Source organism: Astyanax mexicanus, chromosome 11, assembly GCF_023375975.1.
Source record: "Astyanax mexicanus isolate ESR-SI-001 chromosome 11, AstMex3_surface, whole genome shotgun sequence".
Taxonomy (NCBI): domain Eukaryota; kingdom Metazoa; phylum Chordata; class Actinopteri; order Characiformes; family Acestrorhamphidae; genus Astyanax; species Astyanax mexicanus.
Window position 1 is genome coordinate 49,912,041 of NC_064418.1, and position 18,293 is coordinate 49,930,333.

An 18,293-nucleotide genomic window follows, 5' to 3' on the forward strand; every position below is an offset into this window, starting at 1 on the left:
CACACAAACACTGTGGATTCATTGTGTGTGTGGTGTGTGTGTAGACATTTGTAGTCTTTGGCACCAGTGCATTTAAATTCTAAAACAATAAAGTGACATTAACACAGCATTGACTATTAACAGTTTGTGTATTAAGCCCCTTAAACCCCAAATGCGTAGGCCCACACCTTAATTTCCTCTAACTCTCTAAAACTACAATACTAGAGCTGTAAAAATTGCAAGACGTAAAAAGCAATATGTCTGTAATAATTCAATATAGAGTTAAGTCACTAGATGGAACCGTCAGACTGGTGTGATTCAAACTCAAAACATATTTGCAGAATGTGTAAAACTAACGCACCTCATGGAGGACTTATTAGACTAACTGGACAGCTGGACTATCTCTTTAAAGAATTTTATCAGTGAAGATGGCTCCATAGGTAGCTTGCTGAATTAGCTTTTCTGCTAACTGATTCCAAATTAGCATCAATAAACAGCACAAGTGCAAGTGGCCACAAAGGCACTCACAACAAACAAATCTTGGATGACATGAGTTAAATGCGAGATCAAAAGTAAAGTGCACAACATTAACCAGATACCTCTCTCAAAAGAGTCCATCACTCAGTCCAGTACAGTGCGTATCAGAACACTAACCACATAACCCTTGAGAGTACATCACTCAGCCCAATAAAATAAGTATAAGAACACTAACCGGATACCCGACTCAAGAAAGAGTGTCCATCACTCAGTCCACTGCAGTGTGCATATCAGAACACTAACCAGATACCCATCTCGAGAGTACATCTCTCAGTCCAGTTTAGTGAGTATCATTAGAACACTAACCAGATATCCCTCTCAAGAGAGTCCATCACTATGCTCAATACAATAATTGTTAGAACATTAACCGGACACCCCTCTTGCCTGTGTTCTACAGCCCAAATAACTTGGACAAACGAATATATCTTTTTAAATACACACCTAAAAAGTCTATTAAAATGCTAAAAAAATAATAAAAGAAAACATTACTACGGAATGGAATGCACATTAAATTGATTAATATATACAGTTAGCCATAATGCAATTATGTAGGATTCTGTTTATCAAATAAACAGCAAATTTGCCTATTTCTATCCAGTTTCAGATTAATTATCTGTGCTCTGATTATGAGATATGAACACACAGATCAGAATCTGACTAATCACATTAGTCCGACAGGACCTGCCCATGTAAAACAGATAAACAGTTACTCCACATCTGAGACTCGAGTCAGGCTGAATAAACTGTGGTATTTTGGAAGTGGTACGCTTTGGAGATAAGAGTTCACTTCCTGAGCTTCTGCGTTTATAGGGAGGGATCAGCTCTGCTGTCGTTTCCTGTTGCATTTCGCTGGCTAGTCTAACTGTGCTTAGAACTAAATAAAACACACTGATACACATGTAAACTCACAATATTATCAAAAACACATGAATGCAGTTTTTTAGACTATTAATCATTTAGTAACTTAAGTGTTAAACAAAACAAAATACTCTGTAAAGAAGCATTTAGGTGCTCTTATCTGGGGAGCTGTTTGTTAACTTGAGGTTTCTGAGGCTGATAATTCCTGGGGCGGTCCTGATGAGTGCCAGTTTCATCCTAACGTTTTGATGAATGCAAAAATGTTCTTGAAATTGACTTTCGGATTGCCTGACCTTCATTTCTTAAAGTTTCATATTTCTTTCTTTACTTAGTTGAGTAGTTCTTGCCATAATATGGATTGATTTTGGAATTAATATGGCAATATGGCAATATATAATACTAATATATTATATCACTGTATTTAAAGGTAATCATATGATACATTTTTATTGTATTTGTTTATTTATTGTACATCCTAAAAAAGCCCTATTGTAATACTCTTACTCTTAATGCATAATACAGTGATTTACATACAGCTAAAAAAAGAGATCACTTAAAAATGAAAAAAAAATCTTTAATTTTACCAAATTGAAAACCTCTGGAATATAATCAAGAGGAAGATGGATGATCACAAACCATCAAACCACCAAACTGAACTGCTTGAATTTTTACACCAGGAGTAAAGCAGCATAAAGTTATCCAAAAGCAGTGTGTAAGACTGGTGGAGGAGAACATGATGCCAAGATGAATTTATGAATATGAACTTGTTTTCTTTGCATCATTTTCTGCAATTTGTTATTTGGAATTTGGGAGAAATGTTGTCTGTAGTTTATAGAATAAAACTACAATGTTCATTTTACCCAAACATAAACCTATAAATAGCAAAAACTGATTCAGAAACTGAAGTGATCTCTTCATTTTTTCCCAGAGCTGTAGTATTTTTGCTGCACATCATTCAAATTAACAGCATTTTTGTACACTCTCTGTAAGTAAATGTACATTTTAGCCAGGCATATAGTCGATACATTAGGAAAATGTATCACAATGTAATCAATATATTGTCCAGATCTAGTGTAAAATATGGATCCAACCACAGGTTTAAGCTTAGTCCTGGAATGCACTGCATTCTGGGTGGAGATTTTTTATTTGTATAATTTTATTACTATTATTAAGAGAAAATATAGTCTACAGCTAGGCGTAATCCTGAGACATGAGAAATGACTAGTCCTCTTCAGCACATTACACACACAAACACACACATACAGAGCACACGAAATGGACGAGTATTCACCCAAAACATACATACACACGTACGTCTCTCACACACACGTACGCTGTGAGGATTCCCATCCTGCAGGAATTAAATCATGCGTTTATATATGTGACGGAGGTATTAAATATCCTTTATTACAGTGGGGTGGGTTTATAAACACACAGCTTCAGCTGGGAACGGTTCATTTCTGTTTTTAAACATCAAAATGAAATATATCCATACGACTACTGCAGCTCTCAGACATCAGCAGAAAAAATAAAAAAACACAGGTTTTACCATGGTGATGTCAGCGCCGAGCAGTTGCTAAGCAACAGGATTTCTAAAAGCGAGCAGCCGAATGCCTACTCTAGTGGAAGAGCACGTCTGAAGTACGGTAACGGTGGAAAGGGGGGGGGGTTGGATGTGACATGGCAAAGAAATGTGCTACAGGACCTGATACTGTTTTATGCAATGCTGTGTTATTAAAGGGCATTCTGACCAATGAGATCACAAAGCAACTAGGGGTGGGACAAAGTATCTTCATTGCGATAAATCGTATCATATTTTTTTCACTTGCGATACATCGGTATCCTGCATCTCATATATGGACATTTTTATTGAAACATAGGCGCTCGAAACTCTACTAAAAAATTGTTAATGCTTTATTACACACCACACCATGGTGACCCTATAATCTAATACACAGGGTTAATAAACCTGTGGTAAATAATATTGGTTGTTAAATTGTGTGAAACTATGTGAGGTCTGAAGTCCATCACTGAAACCAGTACAGTGCACATCAGAAGATTAACCAGATACCCCTCTCAAAAGTACGTTACTCAATACCAAAACAAGTGTTAAAGCACCCTAATTGCAAAAATCTGATTTCATGTAAGAGGCCCCTCATGATAATTACATTATCAATCATTATTATACATGTTTATAAACGTCCATGATCTAAAAAATATTTGATATGAAATATGTTCTATTGTGTTTATTTGCATGTTTGTTCACATATATAAAACAGTGAATAGTATTTTAGTCAGTCATGCTAAATGACTAATCAGTGCTTCAATAACTGTGACTCCATACACAGTGTGGATTTAATGGTCTTAAAATGACAATAACATTGTTTATTGCAATTTCTGGGATAATTATGGTTAATTATGTGGTTATTATGTAAACACCAATTCTGGATACAATCTACATACACTGAATATTTAAAATTTTAAGCTTTGTAATTGGCAAACCAGCAAATTAAATATTCCTTAGTTAGTAAAACCTTACGATTAATTATGAAATGTTCGTTGCTCTTTAAATTTAAAGGGTGTAACTGAATTAATATGCTATATTTTCAATATTATATCAGTGAAATTCCCAACTAATATTTAATCAGTACTAATTGAGTCTGACTAATAATTGGGATGAATACAACTACATATTTTAATACAAGACAAGACAAGACAACCCAACCATAATCACATACTGGACACAACAGATGGAAGGTTGCCATTATAGTGGTACCCGGGAAGCAGTGAGGGTTAAGAGTCCTGCTTTAGGCCCAAAAAACAGCAGCTTTCTGAACCCGGGTATCGAACCCACAACCGTGCGATTATTAGCCTGGAGCTCTAACCACTAAACCACCACTGCCCCATTTGAAAATGAAAGGGTGAAGGAGAACGAGTGAGCATGTGTGAGTGTGTGTGAGAGAATGAGAGAGAGAGAGAGAGAGAGAGAGGATAAATGAGGATAATTGGAAAGAAGTGTGTGAGAGTGAGACAGATAGAGACAGAATGGATGAAGCCCCTGCCCCACATCCCTCTGGCTTTTATACAGAGATCTGGACCGACTCCCGCTCAGCTCCAACAGAGCCAAGCCTGTCAGAGCGGCCTAAGAACCCTAACACACACACACACACACACACACACACACACTATTCTCACAGTAATGTACTTAAAGCTGAGCTCTTCAGCACTGGTGTGAAGATCGTTTTAGAGCCGAGATAAAGAACTAATTCTCAACTGCACTGAGATTCCCCCTCAGAACATTCTGTAGTAACGGGTAAAACATCACCACTGCCGAGTACGGGTAGAAACGGGTACGATCAGGGAGGATATGGAGGAGTATGGGGTAGGCATGGGTGAGAACAGAGTGGGCACAAGTGGGTAGGGATGACTAGGCAAAAGTATGGATGGGTAGGGATAGAGTAGGCATGGGAAGATTATTAGTAAGAATGGATGAATACGTGTTGGGAAGGGGTGAGTATATAGACAAGCATGGACGTGTGGGCAAAGGGTGGGTATGGATGAGTATGCAGGGCATGGATGAGTATGGAGTTAGAAGGGATGAGTATGAGGTGGGCAGGGAAGAGTATGGATTAGTACGGGTTGGGAAGGCATGAGTATGGGGTTGGAAGTGATGAGTACGGATGAGTATGCAGACCATGGATGAGTGGAGTGAGCTGGGATGAGTACGGAGTGAGATGGGATGATTATGAATTAGTACAGGCTGAGAAGGATTGAGTATGGATTAGTATGGGATGGGAAGGGATGAGTATGGATTAGTTTTGGATGGGCACAGATGAGTATAGAGGAGTATGGGCTGGGAAGGAATGAGTATGGATTAGTACAGGCTCGGTAGGGATGAGTATGGATTAGTGTAGGCTAAGAAGGGATGAGAATGGGCTGGGAAGGAATGCGTATGAATTAGGACGGTGCTAGGAAGGTATGAGTATAGAGGAGTATGGTCTGGGAAGGGATAAGTATGGATTAGTACAGGCTGGGAAGGGATGATTATGGATGAGTTCGGGCTGAGAAGGGATGAGTAAAGATATGTGTGGGCTGAGTATAGATGAGTATGGGCTGAGAAGGGATGAGTATGGGCTGGGAAGTGATGAATATGGATTAGTACAGGCTGGGAAGGGATGAGTATATAGGAGTATGGGGTGGGAAGATGAGTATAGGGCTGTATGGAGTATGGAGGGATTAGTATTTTAATAATTTAACTTGATCAATCAAATTTAATCTGACAATATAGATCCAAATATTTGTAGAAAAGTACTGCCAATACAATATGGCCCTCTGGAGAAGATAAACATAACCATCACTAATGCTCCCTCACGGAATACAATCAAATCCTCACAGCCGTGTGGTGTACAAATGTACACCTAAATGTAGAAGGTTTGTGCTTAAGTGCTTAAGCCTAAGTCAGCAGTCATATTTAGAAGCTCATACTTTCTGCTGACTTGCCACAGGCAGTAAGTACAGATCCCTTCCTCAGACGAAGTCTGCTGGTTAATCCTGATGTGTACTGTCTGAGGTTCTCAACCAGCAGACCAGAATATCACAAAACTCTTCCAGATGACTGGGATGTTTTTTTTTATTTCTGATTTTTTAAAACTACTTTAAAGTTGCACACATTGCTAAAACAGATATGCAAATGCACACACACAGCTTGTCCAGTCCTTGTAGAGACTATTATATTGTACTGCCAAAAGAATAAGACTCTGTAAAGAAGATAACCATGAATCTACTGCTACCATGCAAAATATCCTGATAAGATAAACACAACAGGCAATACTGAAGCTATTAAAACTTATTGAGGTTTACATGTTGTACAATTAGCCAGTAACATAAGTATTAATACAGGCCTACTAATCATTATAATACTGGAGAACACTAAACTCACATTTCTTCATGTTATACTCAAAATCCTTACATATTCACATACTGCATTATTACATCAGACATTAAACTGTACACATCTCACCTCTACTACAATATTTCTTACATTTTTTTTTGTTTTATAGTCAGACAGTCATCAAAGTATCTGACTACTAGTTGGATTACTGTGAATTACTGTATTAATTTGACAAATAAACTCCGATATGATGCTATAATACAGTTTTCTCAGTATACTGGAGATAATATATACACTGACAACATTTGTGCCTTATTGACGCAGCATTTTCCGACCATATATCATCAGTAACTCAATCAAATACTGAAAAACACACCTTATAGCATCACAATGTCCAACCTGACCGTATGTACTTCATTCATACTTCAGAATCAGAACTAAATTACAGCAGCTTACAATAATCTTAGTTCTCAGACGACAAAGATGGACGAAACTGAGAGAGGCATATACTGAATAATTATACAACATTCATTAAATGCAATAATTGCAACTCATTATGATTGGTGTCCACTAGCTACCGTTCATACCACACACTTAAAAACAACAAAAACTCTATAATCATTTCAGATTACTATAAAATGACAAACCCCCACAAAAATCAATCATGGCATGGGTAATAGTAGGTATGAGTGATTAGGGGTACAGTTGGGTTAGCATCAAGAAATAGGGGTGGGCATGGAGAGGGTATGTGTAATTGGGGAGTGTATGAATGATTTAGGTGACTAGTAGTGGGAAAGGTATAAGTAAACACAAGGGAGCAGGGATGAGTAAGAGTATAGTAAGTTTAATAATGTGTTTAATATTGTGCAGCCCTAGTATGATGAGTGGGTGTGGATTAACAGACATGGTGGGAAGGTGTAGTAAATATATATATATAAGGTATACATGCTTAGGGGTACCGTTGAGTTGGTATGGAGGAAATGGTGTGTGCTTGGGGAAGGTATTACTGATTAGAGGATGATATGGATAATTGCAGTAATTAGTAGAAGGGTTTTGTATGAATGGACACAGAGGAGTAGGGATGAGTATAGCGAGCGGACACAGAGGAGTAGGGATGAGTATAGCGAGCGGACACAAAGGAGTAGGGATAAATGTGTGTATAGTGAGTGGCACAGAGGAGTAAGGATGTATATGAGAGGGTGTGGAGGAGTAGGGATAAGTATGAGTTGGTGTGGAAAAGTAGTGATGAGTATGAGTAGACACAGAATAGAGGAGTATGGATGAGTGAGTAAAATGAGTGGGTGTGGAGGAGAAGGGATGAGTATGAGATTAGTGAGTGGACACAGAGGAGTAGGGATGAGTATGAGTGAATGTGGAGGTGTAGGGAGGGGTATGAGTAAAGTTAGTGCGTGTGGAGGAGCAGGGATGAGTATAGCGAGCGGACACAGAGGAGTAGGGATGAGTATAGCGAGCGGACACAGAGGAGTAGGGATGAATGTGTGTATAGTGAGTGGCACAGAGGAGTAAGGATGAGTATGAGAGGGTGTGGAGGAGTAGGGATGAGTATGAGTGGACACAGAATAGAGGAGTAGGGATGAGTGAGCATAATTAGTGGGTGTGGAGGAGTAGGGATGAGTATGATTGAATGTGGAGGAGTAGGGATGGGTATGAGTATAGTTAGTGGGTGTGGAGGAGCAGGGATGAGTATGACTGGACATAGAGGAGTAGGGATAAGTATAGTGAGTGGGTGTGGAAGGATGAGTGGACACTGGAGTATGGATGTTTGCGAGTATAGTGAGTGGACACAGAGAAGCAGGAATGAGTATGAGTGGGTGTGGAGGAGTAGGAATGAGTAGGAGTATAAAAAGTGGGTGTGGTAGACGAGTAACAACAACAAATCAACGTCTCTAGGTGTTTGATATCATTATGAAGAAAAACCACGCGGACTATCATTTAAATAAAACCACATTCCCCAATAAACGACACTAAAAGCATATTCCATTAACAATTTAAGCTTATAAACAAACAAATATAAAACATAACCCGTAAACTACACCACACGCCTTCACCAGCGGCCAGATACTAGCTAAATAGATAGCAAACCATTAAAGCGAGTGTTAGCGAAACTGACACCATTAGCGTTAGATACAAACATACATCTAAAATGAGCCATAACCTGTTTTTAGACCCACTGTCCGTTTAAAAAACGTTATTAAAATAAAGCTAAACGTAAAATAATTATGGTAAAATAAATAATAAATCACATAGCTAGCTAGCTACATAATATTGACTAGCTGACGTTAACGTTAGCTAACTAGCTTACACAACGTCAGCTAGTAACGCTATTATGATTTTCGCTAGTTTTTAAAGCAGATTTATGGACAAAAACACTACATTCAGCACGAAATTGTAACGTTAACTATAGCAATAGCTAGCTAATCATTAATTTTAGCTAGTTAGCTTAGCTAATAACAGCGCACTGAGCTCGGCCTCCCCGCAGATTCTTCGTTAGCTATGCTAAGCTATGCTAAGCTAATCGTTAGCTATCGTTCTGTTGAACGGCTGAATGGACCTGAGCGGCTCGGCTATAGCTGCGTGTATGAAGCTGTAGCCGGACCCGGGTCCGGTTTAACCGGGTTAAATCAGTGCACCGCCCCGCTGTCGCTCACCTTCTTGATGTTGTAGATGCGGGTGAGCATGCCGAGGCCCCGGTCGTTGAGGATGGTGAGTTTCTCGGCCAGCTTCTGCTGACTGGGCTGCAGTACTGCCCGCGACATGGCGCCGACACAAAGCTCCGCACCGCGCTGAATAAAGCCTCTCTCGGTCCGTCACCGCGCGCTCTGTAGTGTTAGGGAACCGGGCTTGCGGCTGGTGCTGTTGTTTAGTGTTCAGACAGGCCCATACTCCGGGGCGGACCGCTCCCTCGGCTCGGCTCGGCTCGGTTCTAGGTGTTGCCCTGCCTGTCGTCCTGTTTCCTGCAACAGCAGCGCTGCAGGGAGGAGCACGCACGAAGGCTCGCCCACGATCCGAGCCGGACTTTACCGAACGCTGCCGATTAGCCTAGCCGAGTGTTTCCGGAAATTGCCGAGCTGTATTAAAGGGCCTATATACATGTAAATGTAATATACAACCCTGGCATGGGCGGATCTATCGGGGTGGCACAGGGTGGCAGCTGCCACCCCAGATTTGAAAGAAAAGTTATTATGGCCAATTTGAAATTTACAAGAGCAGATTTCCTGCAGTAACTGCAGTAACATTAAAATTAAAGCCCAGTGCTAGTCTAGTTGTAATGCTGATTTTGAGCTTATAAAATCTTATATTTTTATAACATATATTGTTTGCTAGGTACAGAGATGTCAGTTACTTAGTAACACATATTCTAATCTGTCCATTATTCTAGTAACGAGTAATCTAAAGTGTTACTATTTCCAATCCAATAATCAGATTAAAGTTAAATATCCAAGTAACTGTGCGTTACTATTTTTTATAATTTTCCTTAATAAAAAAATATTTTAGCGTCCGGCTGGTCACATTGAAAGGATGGACGAGAAAGATGTTTACAGTCGTTGCTTTTTTGCTTAAATTTACGATGGTTGCTATCGGCTGCAACCACGCCAACATAACAACAGGCTAGCGATCTAACAACCTAACAGGCTAAAACTAGCACTCGGGCTGCACACAGACCTCTGACATATGTCCGCCCCTGAGCCCTGGAAAAAGTTTCTTTGATTTTTACCAAATTAAAAAACCTCCGGAATATAATCCAACGAAAGATGGATGATCACAAGCCATCAAACAAAGCTGAACTGCTCTAATTTTTGCACCAGGAGTAAAGCAGCATAAAGTTATCCAAAAGCAGTGTGTAAGACTGGTGGAGGAGAACATGATGCCAAGATGAATAAAAAAAAACTGTGATTAAAAACCACCAGGGTTATTCCACCAAATGTTGATTTCTGATCTCTTAAAACTTTATGAACTTGAACTTGTTTTCTTTGAATTATTTGAGGTCTGTAAGCTCTGCAACTTTTTTCAATGTTCATTTTACTCAAACGTATACCTATACTATACCTAAATCAGAAAAAACTGATTCAGAAACTGAAGTAGTCTCTTAATTCTTTTGCAGAGCTGTGTGCATATATATATATATATATATATATATATATATATGGTTCTTGCATGCATGCTTCTTTTCACTCACTGAACGCATCCTGTCCAGCAGGGGTAAAAAAAACTGCCCGCCCACACTAAAAAACTGATTGGCTGACTCACAGACTCTTTGCAGAGAACAGGTCAATTAGAAGCCTCTCTGTTTTGCATCCGATTTGATTTTTGTATTATTTGTATTTGTATTATTTTTGTAATATTTGATTGGTTACGATTAGTCACAGAATTCGGTTGTAAAAAATTATATTATAGCATAAAATCCTTATTCCATCTGTGAAACACGGTGGTGGGAGCATCATGCCTTGGCCCGTTTTGCTACATCTTGGCATGGATGACTTGCCATCGTTGATGGAAAACTGAATTCTACAGTCAGTTCTATCCTACAGGTGGCAGCACTGCTCTGAAGCGCTCAGGTGTTCATCATGCCCAGGTAAGGATGACCCTTCTCAGTTTTCAGGCTGTAAAGGAGGCCAGCAGAGCGAGGTGGAGCAGAACGAGGGACAGGCCTGCTGCGGAGACACCGGGACGTTATATTCTGCTTTACTGAGGAACATCTACACACACATGTGATGCAGTCGCTCGCCCAAGAGATCAAATCCTTCTCCAAGACCAACCTGAGGAAACAATGCACCCGGGTGACCACCCTGAGCGGCAGGAGGATTATTGAGACATGGAAGGGGTCCACGGTGCATGTGGTGGAGGACACGGTGCAGCCGGAGAGCGCCTGCGGATACGTACAGGACAACACCTGGGACCTGCAAGTGGGACTCATCAGACCCCATTTACTGCTCGGTGAGGGGGGTAAACATAGCCTATCTGACTTCAGCTGGTTTATTTATAACTGAATAAACCAGAAAAACTTAATTTACACCTGTCTTATTTAATTTATTTAGTTTAATAAGATATACAGATGATTTTGTGGGTCATGCAATAGTTACTACTACTATATTAATCTGTAATAGTCCTGTTACAATCATTAAATGTTTATTATACAATATACTGACTCATAAATTATTATATTTATGACAAACATAATAATAATATAATGATAATAAAACTGTAGCTTGTGATTATTATCTATATTCAGGCATTACATGGAGGGTCTTACACTGTGACAGATTTCAATTTATGCCACATATAATAATAAGCTAATCAATAAATAATAGTAAATAGTAAAAAGAGAAGAGACCTTGAGATTAAGAAATTCATTAAATAATGTAGATAAATAAGTAAAACAAATAATAAGAAATAGGCTGCATTACAATAGTAATAGTAGTAAAGAATAAACACACATTTTTATTGTAATTTTATGACCAATTATTTCACTTCTATAATGATATACTGAAAATATAATAGCATGATAATGCAATTATACAGCTTTTATTAAGGATATTAATAATCAGAAAAAAATATTCATAAAAAAAGTTTAAATATCTTTTTAATTTAATATGCAAGACATATAAAAGAGAGAAAAAAACTAAAAAACCAAGCTTATTCGCATTAACATGCTCTCCTCATTAAATAAATACAACGACCAAAAGGCCTCTCACTATAACTAGTTTTAATTTAATGATAAATTATTGGAATATAAGATATTACTGTCAGTTTCAGATTGTTTTGAGATACAGGTATTAAATAAATAAATAGAACTATATATAACATATAGCCAAAAACATTGAAAACTGGATATTTTACATGTCAATATAACTATCTATAATTTTCTATAGGATAATATATAATGTCCCAATTTTTTATTTAAATGAATGATTAATGAATATATATTTTGTTATATTTTGAATATTTTCTAAATATTTTAAATAAAACTAATAAAAATGTGACATACCAGCTCATTCACATTAATGTGCTCTTCTCATAATAAATAAACACAATATAAATCCAGCAATTATTGTTACAGGCCTAATTTCTACTACACAGTATATGCTACATGTATTTACTAAATTAACTATTAACTATATTAAATAATATATGTGTCCTCATGGCGTGGCGTTTAAATTGCAGGCTCACAAGATGCTGCCCACGACTTCGCCACTCTGAGAAAATACAAGGTACCATATTTACTGTGTATTTTCTCTTATTATTTAGCATTATTAAGTGTTATATTTGTATTTTTTATCTTAAAAATATATATTTTTGTGTTAATTTCAGGTCACACACATACTGAACGTAGCGTACGGTGTGGAGAACGCCTTCCCCGACCTCTTCATCTATAAAACACTCAGCATACTGGATCTGCCAGACGCTGACATCATCTCCCACCTGCAGGAGTGCACACAGTTCATAGAGCAGGCCAAGGCTGAGGTACAGGATGACCTGAAACATATATGCAGTTATACACACTCACCAATACACACCTATACACATATACACACCTATACACACATTTACACACATGCAGGGCTTGTTAGGGCAATGACTTCCAGTTTCCAGTCGTTGTTAGGCAAGGTCAAGTGATGCAAATTTTAGAGCTTTATAAATATTTACTAGTTTTTGTCTGCTTTAGAAAACTGAAAACATTTGGGTTTTTATGTTAAAATATGAATATAAGACACAACATATCAACATATCAACATTTTAGCTTTTATTTCCAGGTATTTACACCTGCATCTGATACACGGTTAAAGGTCTCAATCCATCGTTTTTTAATTAACTTTATTTATTTATTGTTTTAAAAATGTCTAGTTGTGTGTCTCTAGTATGAATGAAAGTGCTCCGGTGATCCGGTATAACACTGCTTTAGTCCTGTGGAGGAGTGGAGGTGATGTTGGCTCTTGCTCATGAATATTCATTTATGCAAACATATCGCCTCTGATTGGCTAACAGCACTGCAAAACCAGGAGGGAGCAAGCAAGATGGACAACAGTTAAAATAGAGACATTTTTATGCTAATAACAGTCTTTGTAATGTTATATGTTACTTTACAACATGTGTAATAATGCCCTGCTAAGTGCAGTTCAGCCACTGATCTAGACTTAGAGTCTCTGTAAAACACCAAATCCACTGGAGATCCTATTTAAACCTATAGTTACTTACAGACAGAGGTGGGTAGTCCAGGTCCAGAAAGTAAAAATCCACCCCGGATTGCATTTCAGAAATTCAGATCAAATGCAGGCAATTTGTCAGCTTCGACAAAATCGAGCCAAAATCAGGCTAAATTAGTCTGATCCGGGCATTAGAGAAGAAACCAACATGAAATCAGAGCCATTGGAGCACAAATATTGGTCATAGCCAGTACAACTGTTTGAAATGACCTGAAGAAGAAAGTCGTCATTGGTGTACTGAGTAACAGGTAGATGTCGAACAGGAAGATCAAGGAAAACCACAGCAGTTGATGACAGAAACATTGTGAATTATGTGAAAAGAAAGACCCTAAAACAAATGTTAGTGACATTATCAATGACCTCCAGAGTGATGTGGTATCTCAATCCACTGTTCCCAGAAAACTTGATAAACAGAAGTACCAAGGCTTCACCAGAAGATCAAAAAAACACTATTCAGCAAAATGAATGGAAAGCTGGAAATGTTCAAGACGTACATGAGCTTCTCATGATCTTAAATATACCAGCTCATCTGTGAAACACAGTGGAGGTAGTGTCATGGCTTGGGCTTGCAAAAAAGCATTAAAAGCCTTCAAAAGCATCACAAAAAAAATGTTTAGAGATGTTATCAGAAGATGTTATCTTCTGATCTGTGCATCAGATCTAGATGTAAATACCTCAAAATAAAAGCTGAAATGTTGATCTTTCGTCTTATATTTGTGTTTTAATGTCAAAATATTTTTAGTGTACAGCAGAAATAATGGGATCGGCTCACTGTTCTAATACTTCTAATACATCTAATACACCAACATATAGATTAAACTAAGTGTAACATATCAACGCTTTTCTTTAAGTACACAACAGGTTAGTTAGTTGGCTGATTTGTCATAAAGAAAAAGCTGATATTTACCGTCATAAAAAACAGCCTTTTATCTGTTTGAAAGGAGACCAAAATATGAAACATTGAAGGTTTAATTACCATTTTAGAAACATATTTTACATCGCTTTTAAAATCTGATAAAAGACTCATAAACAGTTTTCAGTATTTAACTTAATAATGCACAAAAAACGCTTAATTTTTCGACTTGTTACGGCTACTTCGCCTGCGCAGATCTCCACACTGAAGAGAGACTATTATGCTAAACCTCCAAAACTCTCGGCACAATCAGCAATCTGATTGGCTCTTTTTGTTTTGAGGCGGGACTTTATCCTTGACTAAACTTCATGAATTGCATTATAAGAGCTCTGATTAAAGGGATATCCACAAATATATAGACAATATATTTAATTTGAGTTTTTACTTTTAGCCCTTATGGTCCATTCATTCAGTACTTGCTCATGATTTAAAGTCATACTATGATATAATGGGCAGTATATTAATATTTAGTGTACTTACATGCCAATATCATATTATAAAGATTAGTATACAGTTAAAATAAAATTAATTCCAATTCTAATTGTAATTTTAGAGCATTGATCCATCTATTAAAAAAAAATAAAACAACCAAAAAGTTGCCAAAAAGTCAGCAACAACCAAAATCTATAAATATATATTTATTTGTCCAAATAGTGATGATTATTAAAAGAGTTACAATTTTAAGACAATTTTAAGAATATTTTTCCCTTTTAAATGAAATTATTATTATTATAGACTTTTCACTTCCATCTCTGTCTGTGTGTAAGAATAGTTTTTAAGAAAGTTTTTGAGACTTTTAAAATGATAAAAAAAAAGCATCTGATACTCTGTATAGTGGATAATAAAATATAAAAATATTTTTGTCTGGATATAAAATGCATTCACTGCCTATTATATATCATTTTTTTGTATTTCTTAAATTTTCTGAAAGTAATTTCCTGAGTGTTGGATCTGATACGGGCCGGTCAGCCAGTGGCTAACGTCTCTTACACTAGGCAACCAGGCGATGAATAATGGATGCTGAGTTTTCACCATGCATTATTCAGCACGTTGTAGAAAGATCATATCACTGCCAGGCCATTGTTTGTCATACAACCTCTTTACCAAATAGTACCGCCAGTCACCCTTAACCTGACACTGTCACATGATGCAAATTCGCAAGGGTCAATGATTACAATGGCTATTGGAAATAAGTTTCCAATGCTCTGTAAAATGAGTATGCTGTCTCCTGCTGGCCAGCGGCCTATGTAACCCGTGATACCTGGGGTTCGGCGGCGGTGAGCAGAGGCGGGTGGGTGGAGGCGGGTGGGTGTAGGGGTTGTGCCAGCTAATCAGACGTTAGCTTGTTCCCCTTAGCATGGCGGACTTTCATTCTCTCACCTTACAACTTGTAATTTTGCCGTTCGTGTGTGATTAGCATAGTATTTGTTACATGAAGAACGCTGAAGCATATTCTGGCGCCGTAATCGATATGCCTGCACACCGGAAAGATGAGTCCTGCTCTTCTGTCCTGCTCCGTTTTTCCACATCCAGGTTTTTGGGAAAAGAAAATGATGACAGTAATGATGTTTTCGATGGATGGATGGATGGATGGATGGATAGACAGATAGATACATGGGCGGACTTACCGGGGTGGCATGGGGTGGCAACTGCCACCCTAAAGGAAAGCCTTGCCACCCCTGCTGCCACCCCAGAATTAAAAGAAAAGTTATAATGAGCAATTTTGACATTTACAAGAGCAAATCTCTGATGTCAGACTGCAACAAATTATAATTAAATAAATGATAATGAAAGATTGCTGCTAGTATAGTTGCAATGCTAATGCTCCTCTTGCCTCTCATTAAAGATGGATGGATGGATGGATGGATGGATGGATGGATGGATGGATGGATGGATGGATGGATGGATAGATAGATAGATAGATAGATAGATAGATAGATAGATAGATAGATAGATACATAGATAGATAGATACATAGATAGGTAGGGGTGATACAATATAATAAAAAAGAAGAGGTAAAGGTGCAGTAAGAAAATTAAAACTATTATGAGATATATACAAGAATATATAGAATATACAAAAACTATATAAAACTATACCTGACCGTAAATAGGATGTATTGCAGCAATACAAAATAAATAAGGTAAAAGAAAAAAGCAGGTATCAGCAGCTACAGCTATACTGAAAAATAAAAACCTGTACAAGTATCGTACTGTATTTAGTAGAATGTAAAAGTGCTCAGGAGTGTAAAAATTACAGGTTGTACAGTAAAGTGTCAATAGTGTTCATTAGTGTTCAGTTTTGTGTCATTTGGCTGAACATAAATAGGATATGATACATTCACACATTTTTAAATCATGTATATTTAGCAAAATCATCATTTCTACAGGACAGAGACAGCAGGTCCATTCCCAGCTGCCAGAAAACTTATAAGAACATTTAGCAACGTTTTGATAAGGTTGCAGGAAGGTTAGCCTGTAGCATTAGAGAAATAGTATTCCAGAAGTGTGTGACACATTATTACTGGTTTGCATCACAGTGTTATTAGAACCAGTACAACCGTTTGGAAGGTCTTGAAGAAGAAAGTCGTCACTGGTGTACTAAGTAAAAGATTCCAAGCTAGATGAATACTAACATTATGGAAACGTTAAAATGAACATTTCCAAATTTCTTAAAAATATACAGTAAACAATAACACAAGTGATGTTATCAGAACATTAAGAAACAATCTAAGAACATTTAGAAAACAATTTTAAAAACATTAATTGTAACATACCGGTACATTTTCCAATCCATTATTTTAAGAATATAATTAAATTATTTGTAGATTCTTGCGTTCCAATATTTTCTCTATAATACATTTTATACTATTTATTTATTGAGTTAGATTAAGATACAGTACCAATTCTTCCATTATTGTACAATTTCTGCTTGTTTAATTGAGTTAGATTGTATTTTGTACCTTGCTTTCACTATAGTACAGTTTCTGCTCTGTTAATCAAGATTCTTTTCTTTCATTTGAGTTAGATGGCGATACATACCCATACCTTCATCAAAGTACAGTTTTCAATTGCTCTTTATATTTGTGTGTCTACATGTAATGATGTATATAATTTAACCTCTGTATTTTGTGCTTGTGTTGTGCAGAAAGGCGTGGTGTTGGTCCACTGTAACGTTGGGGTTTCTCGCTCGGTCTCGGTGGTGATTGGATACCTGATGTCGAGGGAAGGCCAGTCGTTCGAGGAGGCATTTTCCTTCGTGAAGTCGGCGAGGCCGGCGTCGTGTCCGAACCCGGGATTCCTGGAACAGTTAAAAAACTACAAGCCTCAGAGCAGCACACAAGCTAACGGCCTGAGTCACGCCTGAACAGAGATCAGTAATTCCTCCATTATTTATTAATGTCTATTATTAAAGCCAGCAGTGCTTCCCTAAGAGCTCTCTGTAGAGATGGCTTTGATTGGACCGGTGGTAGCCTTATTTACATCTGGAGCTTAACCTGCTCAGTGCAGGGAAAATGAAAATTTCCTTCATAATTTAAGAGTTTTTACTGTTCAGGGGTGAATATTGGGGTGGGGTTGGGTTTGGAGGGGGTGGGATTATTATACAATACATAGTGCTTCCCAGTGCTTCCTCCAAATCAGTGGTTCTCAAACGTCTAAAGCAATGTATCTTCCACAATCAAACCAAAACGTTTAACTACCACTAAATTATTGATTATTGTTTATTGTATATCGTTGTTGTCCAATGAAAAACACTTATCTTCAAAATAGCAACTTTACAGGAGAGAGAAAACAACCTTGTTAACTTTCAATGGAAGTCAATGTAAAAAGAGTTTATTTCAGGTCATTTTAAAGAGTTTCTATTGGTCCGTTCATCAAGAAATGTTGGCACA

General features: G+C 37.6%; 2 protein-coding genes across 5 annotated transcripts in view; one reads left to right on the forward strand and one right to left on the reverse strand.

The window, feature by feature from the left end:
* The window catches only part of nckap1 (NCK-associated protein 1), a 72,058-nt gene extending 62,796 nt beyond the window's left edge, over positions 1-9,262 (reverse strand). For 2 of the 4 annotated variants that reach the window (XM_049484840.1, XM_049484839.1), the window contains exon 1: positions 8,935-9,262. In XM_049484840.1, the coding sequence (XP_049340797.1) occupies positions 8,935-9,042 (108 nt within the window). In that variant the 5' untranslated portion in view covers positions 9,043-9,262. The remainder of the gene's footprint in view (positions 1-8,934) is intronic. The other 2 variants (XM_049484842.1, XM_049484841.1) reach the window with 1 other exon arrangement.
* Positions 9,263-10,772: 1,510 nt separating this feature from the next.
* dusp19a (dual specificity phosphatase 19a) lies at positions 10,773-17,963 on the forward strand. The gene is made up of 4 exons (XM_022663918.2): positions 10,773-11,221; positions 12,449-12,495; positions 12,596-12,748; positions 17,549-17,963. The coding sequence occupies exons 1-4, from the start codon at positions 10,999-11,001 to the stop codon at positions 17,765-17,767; spliced, it is 642 nt and encodes a 213-aa protein (XP_022519639.2). The 5' UTR covers positions 10,773-10,998; the 3' UTR covers positions 17,768-17,963.
* Positions 17,964-18,293: the final 330 nt, after the last annotated feature.

Excerpts from the sequence above, each read along its gene's own strand:
- dusp19a (XM_022663918.2), top strand. The coding sequence starts at position 10,999 with ATGCAGTCGCTCGCCCAAGAGATCAAATCCTTCTCCAAGACCAACCTG. Across the intron at positions 12,496-12,595 it reads CCACTCTGAGAAAATACAAG|GTCACACACATACTGAACGT; the intron begins GTACCATATTTA and ends TGTTAATTTCAG. Across the intron at positions 12,749-17,548 it reads TAGAGCAGGCCAAGGCTGAG|AAAGGCGTGGTGTTGGTCCA; the intron begins GTACAGGATGAC and ends TGTGTTGTGCAG.